We start from the raw sequence: 12841 nt of genomic DNA, 5'->3' as shown, positions 1-12841 counted from the left end.
CTGTTCTGTTAAATTTTGCTATTCTGACTGGGGTGAGATGATATCTCATCGTTGTTTTGATTTGAATCTCGGAGGCATCAATGTTTAGAAGGCCGAGGAACTTCACGCTCATTGCCAACGAATCAGTTCACAACTGACAATGGGCAATTCCATGTACGACAGAGCAAACATTGTGTGGCCCTGTGTTGTTACCGTTATTGTAAACAATGTGTATTTTTGAATGCTTTCCTGCCGAATGGCCTCACCTTCCAGCTCTGTATTGAACAAAGCTCCTCTATGACATATAGGGTTTTCATGGATTGATATCAGAAGTTGATGACATGTTAATGTCTCTCAGTCCAGAAACTTGGACCATGGTGACCACTCGCAGTGAGGAGTAGAACCAAGGACACCAAACAATTTGCATAGAAATTGAATGTGTTGAATGGGAACTTAAACCACTGTGTAAGCCTTCACCAAAATCATATGCGGCAATGTAAACAACATCCTCAAAATAAAAAACCCCGTGTACCCCAACAGAGTACCGCCAGAAGCAGTGCTACAAGATGAATCCCACAGGTTGGAAGGTGGTCAAAGCACAGAGTGGCCACTCTGAGTGACGCTGCCTGAAATATTGGGGGCATAGCTTCTAGAATTATGGGCACATGTAAGCTGCCACAGCATGACGGACTGACAGACAAGGATGGCCTTTTCTGATACAGGTAGGGAAACTGAGGCCCAGAGAAGGGAAGTGATTTTCCTGCTTAACAAATCTGTGTTAGGAAAGTTCTGGAACTGGGTCTCCTGCTGCTCAGGGTTACCCCACCCCCTAACCCCCATGCTCTGCTCCTCCACGCTGCTCCCTGTCCTCAAGACAGCTGCAGACTTCCTGGGAGCTGTGGGGGGTGGCTGCCCTCTTCATGCTCCTGCATTCCAGCCATCGTCTTTTATACAGTCCGTCCCCTGGTAAGTTCTGCAAATGAAATCCAGAAAGGTAAACGTGTGGTTAGGCCAGAGGAATCCACTGTAGGGTCTCTGTTGTTGTTGTGTGCTCTTGAGTCAGAATTAACTCATAGCTGACCCTCCAGCGGGTTTTCAAAGGCAGTAAACTCTACAGGAGGAAACTGAGCCTCCTTTTCCACAGACCGGCTGGTGGATTAGAATTCTGTTCCTTTGGGATTACAGGCAGCTTCTTACCACTAGGCCACCAGAGCTCCCTGTGTGGACCTCTAGGGCCTCATTCTCTAGCACTACTTTGGATGACATTCTGTTGGGATCCATGGAGTTTGATTTTTTTTTAATGTATTTTTAAAAAATGTTATTAATTTCAGTGAACATTTACAGAGATTTTGGATTTCCATTCATTCATTGTTACACTTTTCTCCCTGCCCCCCACACCCTCAGTTTGCTCTTCTTTTTGAAAAGTAAAAGAAAAATTCTTTCATTGGTACACAATCCCCACCGTACCCCCACAACCTTACCCCAATTATACGCCACTTTGCAGCCTTCGTTTCAGACTCTTTTGATGGAGTTTTGTTTTTGAGAGTAATTCTTTGAATAACACCAACGACTATGTTTTCAGCATGGAGTTTTGTTTTTGAGAGTAATTCTTTGAATAACACCAATGACTATGTTTTCAGTAAAGGCATCCACAGCTGCTTATGTTCTCATTCACCAGTTTTTGTACAAATGTTTGATGACATTGGTTCCGTTCTTTACAATTCATGAACATTCTCATCACTTCTGTTCCAATTGCTCTGTTTCCATTAATCTAGTTTCCCTGACACCTTACACTCTCATCTTTGTTAGAAAAGAATTGTTGATTGGTCTCATGTAGGTACTGGGATGGGGGGCTGTTTTTCTTTTTAAGAAAAGCACATTACTCAGAGATATTATTCTTTATTTTTGAGCCAAACTCTTATTTGGCCGAGAGATGACCTCAGAGGTGAGTTTGATTCAAGGCTTAAAGAGCATGTGAGGCAATATCCTTGGAGAGTTCTCTAGTCGTGACTAGTCCAGGGGTCTGACAGGATCCGTAGGGTTTTAATTGTTTCAATTTTGGAACTAGATCACCAGGCCTTCTTGAGAAGCTTCAAGTAGGTGAGGGAGGGACTGTCCAATTTCATCTTCCTAAAGGGCAGAACCAGGGCCAAGTGGGAGCTACGTGCAGTCTTTGGAGCCTGAGAAGCCTGGATCCTTCGCATGTCGACTGGCTGGTCCTGACAAGCCACTTAGCCTGTCTGAACATCAGTGTTCTCAGCAGTGAGAGGGGCAGGCGGAAATAATCTGCCATCTCTGTGGCTAAAAGCAGACATTCGGCCAGATAGGAGGTATTACTAGGTCTCATGAAAGAGTTTTTCTTTTTCTTTTAAAGGAGAAGAGTTATTTGGGGGAGGGGAAAATGGTGGGCAGGGAAGAAAGTGCAACAATGAATGACTGGAAACCCTAAGTTTGTAAACTTTTTTTTTTTAGCATTAATTAAAAAATTTATAAAAAACCATAGCTGACAAACTGGTAGGGGGAAAAAAGACAAAGTAATAATTATATTTGGAGATTTTAATACTCTCCTTTGTAATAACTATAAAAAAGTTAACTAAAGAAATCTATTAAAAAGAAAAAGAAAGCACTTTGTATCAAAGAGAGCAAATGGTATGTGATACCTTGTAAAGAAGTGAGCTTCTTGACACTAGGAGCATTCAAGAAGAAACTGGAAGACCAGCAATCAGAGAATACTGAGTGAGGAATTGGACAATTAAGAAATTTCATATCTCCCCCAATTACGTGATTCTGTGCTGTGTCCTGGGATAAAGTCAAATAGTCTGTTCTTCAGACATGCTTTCTCCTGCCTCAGTCTTTAAATGCACCATTTCCTCTGCCTAGAATGTCCTTTGCTCAACTTTCTTCCCACTCTCCTTCGTGTAATCCTTCTTTTAAGAATCATTTTCTCAGGAAAGCATTCCTTGACCTGCCTGCATTGGGGGGGGGGGAGGGCTGAATCGCTAACTACAGCACAGTGAACTAACTAATTAACCCACTAACACACACACACACACACACACACACACACACACACACACACACACGGTCTCTGGCTCTCAATTCTAGCCTATTTTCACCAGATTTGGTTAGCTGCTAGCATGACCAAGTGAAATGCTTAGAGAGCTGCTTTTGTATACTTCTGTATATTAGAGCCAAAGAGTCCATCAGCACCCAGTTCCAAGTCATAACCACACTTTTTCTTACATGTGCCAAACCCCATGCAACTTGCTGAAGGCCACACATTACTGAGGAGGAGACATCCCAGTGCCCTCCCCCAAGGAACTCAAGCTGCAGGGAGAGGTCAACAATCCTAATGCAAGTTGGGTAAATGGGGAGGCTATGAAGGGTCAGGGCTCCATTCTATTTCCGATGGGTTTTCATTTTCTCATGATTTTTCTCACAGAGCTTCTGCAGAAGTACAAGATGCCTTCATGACATACACGGTGTATGATGATATCATCACCATTAAGCTCATCCAAGAGGCCTGCAAGGTGCTGGGTAAGTGTGAAAAGGGCTTATGTTCTCAGTCCTTCCCCTTCCCCTTGGGCTTTAGACAGCAGCGTAATACACACCACGCTGAGTATCACATTCTGCACCACCACCATCACAGATGGCCTTGACCTTGACAGGTGGAGTAGCATTTCAGAATGAGCCACCACTGTGATTATTTGGGAAGGATTAAACATGGAGAGTTCTCTAATGCCTCTCCGGGTCGTGCTTATCTGGATATGGACATGGGGTGCATTGCAGGGTGTTGAGACTCTTCTTCCCCATCTGTCCAGACTTTAAAACACCACTTAATTTCAGGTGCTTGAGGATCTACTCCAATTCATCACAGTCCCATGTGGGTCAGAGTAGAACACGCTCCACAGGGTTTCAGCGGCTAACATTTTTGGAAATAGACTATCAGGCGTTTCTTCTTCTCCACCCTTCTCTTTTATTTATTCATTGTTGCTCAGTTTCTCCCCTCTTCCCTCCATCTCCTTCTCCTCCTCCTCCTCCCACCCCCAGCCTACCCTGCAATGCACCCCTTGTTCCAGATTATTCCCATATGCATAATGAATAATCATATATTTCTTTTGGGTAGCTCTTCCCCTCATCTATTCATTATCTATCCACTCTTTCCCCATTCTATCCCCAACACCCCCCATGTCTGTCCTATTTTATAACAGTGGTGTTATGCAGTATTTATCCTTTTGTGACGGAGATAGTTCTCTCAGCATAATGTAATAAAGGGTCTCCCATGTTGGGTTATATTTTACTCTTTCATTATTTTTCAATGCTGCATAGTATTTCATTGTATGGGTGTACCATAGTTTTCCCTATCCATTGTTGATTTATGGGCACTCGGATTGCTTCCATCTTTTTGCTGTTGTGAATAATAACAATAAACATGGGTGTGCATATATCTGTTTGAATTGTGGCTCTGGTTTCTTTAGGGAATATGTCCAGTAGTGGAATTTCTGGGTCAAATGGTATTTCTATTTCCAACTTTCTGAGAAAGTGCCAGATCTCCTTCCGTAGTGGTTGTCCCACAGGCCTTTCTTCTGAGGATCTTTCTCTGAGTAGACCCAAGCCACCAACCTTTTGGTTAGTAGTTGAGTGTGTTAACCGTTGGCACTACTCAGGGACTCCTAACATGCTGTTTTATGGTTGCAGTCATGCCAGTTATGACTCATTGCAGTCCCTTGAGGAGGCCCCGTGCGAATGGCCCACTGTAACACACAAGGACTCTTGGGATTGCACGTATCCCAGTGACATAACCACCAGGGTGATTTATTCTATGACTTTGTTTACTCCCGAAGTCCTGAGGGGAAGAAGGACAAGGCAAAGAGAATTTCAGTTCCGTCTCTTTCTAGTTTGTTGTTGAGTTTGAGTCATAGTAACTCTGTAAACAACAGATCTGAACCCTGTCCTAGCCTGTGCCATCTTCACAATCCGCTCAAGTACTTGAGCCCAGTGCAGCTGTCCCTGTGTCAGCCCATCACGTTGAAGATCTTCTTCTCTTTCATTGACCCTCCACGTTTCATAATATAATGTCCTTTTCCAAGGAATAACCTTCCCTAGCAACAAGCCCAAAGTATGAGAGGTGAAGCTTTGCAATCATTGCCTCCAAAGAGCACTCTGGCTGTACCTTCTCCAAGACATACCTGCTCATTCATTTGGCAATCCTTGGAATACTTGGTACTCTTCTCCAACACAAGTTTAGAGATATCAATTCCTCTTCTTTGTCCAGCACTCAGATGCATAGCAAATGATTGAAAAGACCATGGCCTGAATCAGATGCATCTTAGTCTTCAAACTGACATCATTGCTCCTCAATTATTGGGCGAGATCCCTCACTGCAGACATTTCCAGTGCAATACATCTCTTGATCTCCTCACTACTGGTGCCAAGGATGTTGATTATGGATCCATGTAAGATGAAGCTGTTGACAGTTTCAATCTTTTCTCCATCTATCAGGATGTTGTCTATTGGGTCCAGTGCAAAGAAATTTTGTTTTCTTGATGTTGAGGTGCAAGCACTTCAAGCCCTCCTCACTTTTAGCAAACAAGGTTGTACCATCTGTATAACATATGTTATTGATGCATCTTTCTCCAAACTTGATGCCACATTCTTCTTCATAGAATTCAGCTTCTTGAAAGATTTACTCAGCATAGGGATTGAATAGACTGACACACACCTTTCTTCATTTTCAGTTATGTAGTGTTCCCTTGCTCTGTTCACATAACAGTCTCTTGATGTAGGTATAGATTTTACATGAGCACAATTAAGTGATCTAGGATTCTCATTCTTCTCAATATTAGCCACAATTTGTTATGACATGCACAACTGAGTGTGTTAATGGGCTTTACTTTCTAACAATTATTTCAGTGGTTATTGATGCAATACTGAAGGGTCTTCAGGACAAAAAGAATTAAATTATGCAGGAAGTGTCAAAAGGAGATAAAAGGGATACAGAGTCACTGCTTGGAATATACCCCAAGGAAATGAGAACTAAAGCTCAAACGAAACTTGTACACCAATGTTCATAGTAGCATTATTCACTATTGCAAGAAAATAGAAACATACAAGATATCCAACCACAAATGAATGGATTGAGAAGTTATGGTACATTCATAAAATGCAATATTATGCAGCACGCAGAAACAATGATTTTGTAAATTACTACCTAACATGGGAGGAACTGGGGAACATTATACTGAGTGAACTAACTCAGTCCCACAAGGATAAATACTGTATAAAACCATTATTGTAGAGGATCCAAGGGAGGGGAGGTTGGAAGCAGAGGGGTGAGGATGGGTGAGGGTGGGGAGGTAACCATAGGGTTGCACAATTCGATAGGTGGGAGAGTGAAGAAATGGGAAGGATCTTTTGTGAAAAACAATGTAGTCAAATTTTGTAAGTAAATCAGTATAAAATTTAGAAAAATGCATGAGACCTCCCCCCCAACCATAAAATTGGTTGACACAAAGCCATTTCAGGAGGAATAATATAAAGAATTGACGGTACTGAAATACTGGATTGGCAAAAAACAAAGCTCCAAGATTTGGCAGAATAGCAACTGAGAAATTTCAAAAAAGGATGAAATGTTAGAAATGCTCATTTATCTATGCAAAGGAATTTGAAACACAACTGTCTGGCCAATTGACTAGAAGAAATTAGTATTATTTTGCCTATTCCAAAAGAAAGGTGATCCAATAGATTACAGAAATTCTTGAACAATCCCATTAATCTCACATTCAAGTAAATCTTGGCGAATAGAATTTTTTTTAAAATGGCTGGTTGCAGCGGGACATTGACAGGGACGGTCAGAAACCCAAGCTGGACTCAGAAGAGGAAGCAGAAGGAGGGACATCATCGATCGTTGGCATCACATAGATCCTGGCTGAAAACAAAGACTAGTGGAAAGATATTCACCTGTGTATTCTTGATTCTGCAAAAGCATTTGACAGCATGGACAATAAAATGTTATGGCTAAAATCTGAAGAATGAGAATTCCAGAACACTTCACTCTGCTTGTGGGGAAACTCTACACAGACCAAGAGGCAGTCAATAGAACAAGGGAATACTTTATGGTTAAAAACAGGAAGCTGTGTCTGGGTTGTACCTCTTCATTATACTTCTCCAATCTGTCTGCTGATCATATAATCCAAAAAACCTGCATATGTGATGAAGAATGTGGCAGTAAGATTGGAAGAAGACACACCGGTAACTTACCTTACGCAGGTAACACAGCCTTGCTTGCTAAAGGTGAAGATTTGAAGCACTTACTGATAAAAGTCTGAGACTGGAGCTATCCGTATGTATTGCATCTCAGACACTGAGAAACAGAAATTTACACAACAGGCCAGTAAGCAACCTCATGATAAATGGGGGAAAGATTGGAATTCTGAAGGGTTTCATTTGAGTAGGAACCCATAATCAGTATCCATGGGGACAGCAGTCAAGAAATCAAATGAAAATCAAATCTGCTGCAAATTAATAAAGTGCTTAAAAGCATATAGCACTGTTAGGAGTAAGGTCCACCTCACCCAAGCCAGGGCTTCACTCACCTCATCTGCGTGTAAGAGCTGGACACAGAAGAAGAATCAATGTGATGTTGGAGAAGAGGACTGAATATCCCATGGACTGCCAAAAAACCAAATATGTCTTAGACAAAGTGCAGCTCCTTGCAGCCCAAGATAATCAATCTTCATCACGTACTCTGGCTTTGTAGCTAGAGAGGCTATTCCTTGGAGCGAGACACCATGCTTGGGAAGGTGGAGGGTCAGCAAAAGAGAGGAAAATCCTCAACCAGATGCAATGACATAGTGACTGCTGCAATGGGCTCGAGTATCTTAGGAGATTGTGAGGACGGCACAGGACGGGACAGGGTTCAGATCTGTTGTTCTTGAGGTTGCTATGGGTCGGACTTGACTTCATGGCACCTCATAACAGTAAGATATGCGTGTGAAAGCTGTACCAATAGAGAGGAAGACTGAAGAAGAGTTGTGACATTTGAATGCTGGGTTAGTGAAGAATGTTGAATATATACCATGAACAAATCTGTTTTGGAAGAACTGTAGCCAGAGAGCTTCTTAGAGGTGAGAATGGTGAGACTCTCTTACACACTTTGGCTCTGGAAGGACGAGTCCCTGAAGAAGGACCTCATCTGCGGGGAAGTTGAGGGTCAGCAAACGAGAGGCCGGCCCTCAACAAGATGGATTTACTTAGTGACTGTAACAATAGGCCGAGCGTAGCAATAACTGTTAGGAAGGCGCGGGGCCAGGCAGTGTTTTGTTTTGTTGTACATAAGGTTGCTATGTATGAGTTGGAACCGACTCAATGGCACCCAGCAACAACAGCTTGGCCAAGTAAGATTGATAGTAATAAGATTTAACGTTTGGAGTTGGTTTGAAAACCCAATGAGATAATGCATGTCAAATTTGCTAATGTGGTGCCTGGCATACAATAAGCTCTGAGAAAACATTCTCTTTCTTCCTTTCCCCCCTCTTTTCCTTTCTTCTTCCTTTTTTTCCAGCATTGAACACACAGTGAATGGGGACGGACCCTGTTCTAGGAAGCCAAGTTAAGAAGCAAAGGAAACTTCCAGTCTTTGGGCCACATTCCTATTCAGGTCCCAGTGTAACCCCTTTGCCTGTCCTCTCAAAACACAGCCTTTGGGTCTGAGAGAGTATGGCTGAGAGACAGGAACATGGGGTGATGGGGAACTTGAAGCTGGGGCCAGTCAAGGCTTGGGTGACAGAGTCCCTAATTTCCAGTGAGGGGTTGATCAGAAGACTTCAGGTAGCTTCTCTAGTGCATCAGTAATGTGTGACGTGCCTGTGCTGGGGCAGCGCAAGGGGCTTACACAGAGTCCGTGACACCTAAGAACAGCAGGCTGGCCAACTAAGAGTTAAGGAATTTTCTTATCCTTATTATTCCTTTTTCATTGGTTGTGGAGGAAGGTCGTTGTTTCCATCAATACCCGTAGGCCTGGAAATGCTTTGCTATGGCCATGTGTCTTGGCCTTCCCCTGAGAGGACAAGCTCCCCAGCACAGGAACGGTGCATATTATTAAAAATGGGTGACCCTGAAGGACATTATGCTGAGTGAAATATCTGTCACAAAAGGACAAATACTGCATAGTGCCACTGTTGTAGAAGGGACTGACATCAGGCTTGGGGTGAGACTGAGAAAGATTGGATAAATAATGTATACTGCATTGAAACAGATGAGGGAGAGAACTGTTTAAAAGTAATATATGATTGGGTATTATGGTTATGACAAGAGTCCAGAATGAAGGTTGCATAGTAGAGTGTACTCAAGGGGTGGGGGTGGGGATTGTATACCAATGAAAGAATTTTTCTTTTCAAAGAGAAGAGAGAACTGGGGGCGGGGGAGAGTGGTGGGCAGGGAGAAAAATGCAACAATGAATGAATGGAAATACAAAATCTCTGTAAATGTTCATTGAAATTAATTTAAAAAAGGGGGGGAAGGATGGTTCCTCTCCTGTTGTTCTTTGTGCTGAAATCCTTGCTTTCTGCGAGCTACATGGCCACACCCCACAGACACTCCGGTTACATCAGATGGTAATGGAATGAAGGATGCTACATCCCACCTGTAATCCTTCTATAACTGGGTCTTCAGATCGGGTGGAGTACAATCCAGTCCTTGACACATTGGGAAAGCTATAGAAAGGGCACTTACAGTTCAGTGAAATATATTGCTCAGCTGAAACTAATTCCTCACTTGGAAAAAGAAAAAAATCGACCATGCTCAGTTACCACCAGATAGTGTCTGCCTCTCACTGGGTTCCAGAATACAGTTCCTGTACCTTCAGGCCACTGTTGGGACTTTTCCAGACCATTCTGCTACTGTAAGCTGTGTGCTTTCTCATTAGCATAATTCAGGAAGGGACCAGATGGCAGGTTGAGCGTTGCATAAGGAATTGTTCTGTATGTGAATAAGTGCCTACTTAGCGGATAAGTGGGTCATTAGTGATCTGAAGTGACAAAATTAAAAACAACACACAATAGCCATTTGGCACAGCTATGTCAGTCCAGACTTTGCTCACTAAGAAACTAAGAGTAAAACACGTTTCAACAGTTAGCTGCAAGCAAATGCCAGAATAGACATGGAGACATGCGAGGGAGGAGGGGAGGCCTAGGTCCAGGGACTCCAGGATAGCCAACAGATTCCAGAGATGCGGAGAAGGGCCTACAGATGGAAGCAGCAGGGCCCAGTCCCTAATCTGGACAGTATCTTTCTGGAAAGCTGAAGTAGTTTATTCTTTGAGAAACAAAGCTTTGGAGAGGAGAAAGATATACAATCAGTATATCTCCCTTGGGGAGGAGAAGGTGTCAGTGAGAAACCTTCTAAACTACATAGTGTACCCTCCCTGTCTTATGGACTAGCATGCATTTCCTGGTGACCCAGGCGGCTCTGAAGAAAAGCTCTCATTGCTGGTATCTCAGATGATAGGAGGTGGGCAGGGATCTTGGGAAGTTTAATCCTAGGGAGGCTGTTTTCCCATGAAGGCAGATTGTAACTCAGCTGTGTCCCCCACTTGCTCAGAGTGGTGGCCCTGGACGGATTCTCCAGTAAGCAAGAATTGTTCACTCTGTAGTGAACAGTTCACAATTTCATCTTTGATGTGGTGAAGATCATTGAAATTGTTTACTAGAGGTTCCTAAGCGAGCACAATTAAGCCTGTTGTTACCTTTCTATAGGCAAGTACTATAACCTATTGCACAGTCCTGGGCGTGCCTAACTTAGGTGTCCTCTTTCCCCACCCTGGACATCTGCTCTTCTCTGTCCAGTCTTGTCAGGGATAACCCAGCAGAAGCAAACAGTGCTTCCACGCAATAGCACAATCAGAAAGCTTGCGTCCACCACCCATCCTTCCAACCTCAGACCCTTCTAGAGGGCTTCCCAGAAGCCATGGCAGACGCTTGTGGCAGCTCTTTTCCTAACAATAAAGAGGTGGTTTGTTTTTTGTCCCCCCCCTTAAACACACTTTTAAATAGAATTACACGCACACACACTGAATCATATACTGAATCTCATGGTCCTTTCATCCAGCCTCAATAATTGTTATGATTTTTGCCAATCTTTATTCCTCTGTCTGTTTCTTCTGCCCTCTTTTTTGTGGAACATCGTAAAGTGAGTCTTAGGCTGCCCCTAATTTCATCTGTTAATGTTTCAGTACAAATCTCTAGAGAAAGACATTTTCAAGCAGCATCAGAGCACCCTGATTGCATTTAACAAAACCCCCCATGGTCCAGAGACCCTGGAGCCAGTTGGACCCGAGCTGGCTGTAGGGAACTCTAGTCTTGTATATACTGAGGTCTTTTCAGGGAAACTAATTTTTCTTCTTTTTTACTTTTTCATCTTGACATAATCTCAAACTCACAGAAAGTTTGCAAAGAGTCTCCAAGGATCCCCATACATCATGCCTCATTCTTTGTCCTCGCAGGCCAATATTTTACCATAGTGGCTCTGTCCTCCTTTTTTTTTTTAAATTATTAGTAAATTTATAGCATGATGCTTTTCTTTTTGATCCTTCAAAAGTCTGTTTAACAATCACATACAGTTACCAAACTTGGGAAATAAAATATTGCTAACAATGGTGTTGAAATCTTTGTTGTAGTTGTTCATTGCTGTCAATTGGTGCTGACTCATGGTGACCCCATGTATAGAAGAATGAAACCTTTCCAGATCCTGTATCATCTTCATAGTCAATTTTAGGAAAGGGAGAGGGAGAAAGATTGAGATGTAACCAGACTGCCATCTATCCTAGTGGGCTTATCTTACAGCACTGTTTCAGAAAATATTATGTTATGAGCTAAGAGTTTCTACTGGCTGCTTTTCTAAAAGTAGTTTTCTAGTCTTTTAGAGACCTATTCTGTCTTAATTTGGAAGTACCACTGAAACCTGCCCACTATGGATTCAGATATCTGTGAGGGGAGACTGAGAAAGATGGGATAAGTAATGTATACTGCATTGAAACAGATGAGGGAGAGAACTGTTTAAAAGGGATATGTGATTAGGTATTATTGTTATGACAGGAGTCCAGAACGAAGGCTGCATAGTGGAGTGGATTTGTGGGGAGGGATTGTAAAACAATGAGAGAATTTTACTTTTCAAAGAGAAAAGTGAACCAGGGGGTAGGTTGGGCCGGGAGAAAAGTGCAACAGTGAATAAATGCAAATCCAAAGTCTCTGTAAACGTTCATTAAAATTAATTAAAATATATAATAAAAAAATGCATGTTAGGGCTTAAAATACCAGCTGCATGACTTTCAGCATCATAGCAATACACCAGCCACCACAATGTGGCAAACGAGGGGTGGGTTGGTACAGCCACTACTGTCTAATCAACAGACATTATTGAGGTTTCTCTAATTGTCCCAGCAATGATCGAAACAGCCCTGGATCATCTCAGCTGCCAATGCTCGTCAGTCTTCCCTTCTCTGGAGAATTCCCAGAGTCTCTTTTTCTGTTTTATAATACTGATTAAAAGAACAAGCAAATCTGTCTCGAAGAAAGTATAACTAGAATTCTTCTTAGAAAAAGGGTGGTGAACCTTCATCTCACATACTTTGGGTGAGTTGTCAGGAGGGGCCAGTCCTTGGAAAAAGAAATCATGCTGGGAAAGGTGGGGGGTCATAGAAAGAGAGTAAGACCCCCAACAAGATGAGGGCACAGTGGCTGTATCAATGGGCTCAGGCGTGTCAGAGATTACGGGCAACTGCAGGAGAGGGCACAGCTCCTGTTTGTTGTTCATAGGGTTGCTGGGAATCAAAGTTGACTCAATGGCACAAATACCAGAAAAAAAA

At 42.7% G+C, this 12841-nt stretch overlaps 1 protein-coding gene across 1 annotated transcript in view; it reads left to right on the top strand.

Annotated features, from left to right (window-relative positions):
- LOC102849253 (guanylate cyclase soluble subunit beta-2-like) overlaps positions 1-12841 on the top strand; it is a 65225-nt gene that overhangs the window by 19034 nt on the left and 33350 nt on the right. The window contains exon 2 of the mRNA XM_006879603.1: positions 3422-3516. Within this exon, the coding sequence (XP_006879665.1) occupies positions 3450-3516 (67 nt within the window). The 5' untranslated portion in view covers positions 3422-3449. The remainder of the gene's footprint in view (positions 1-3421; positions 3517-12841) is intronic.

Source organism: Elephantulus edwardii, unplaced genomic scaffold (assembly GCF_000299155.1).
Source record: "Elephantulus edwardii isolate Elephantulus edwardi_28Jun2011 unplaced genomic scaffold, EleEdw1.0 scaffold00004, whole genome shotgun sequence".
Lineage (NCBI taxonomy): Eukaryota > Metazoa > Chordata > Mammalia > Macroscelidea > Macroscelididae > Elephantulus > Elephantulus edwardii.
This window is presented reverse-complemented; position numbering and strand designations above follow the sequence as displayed.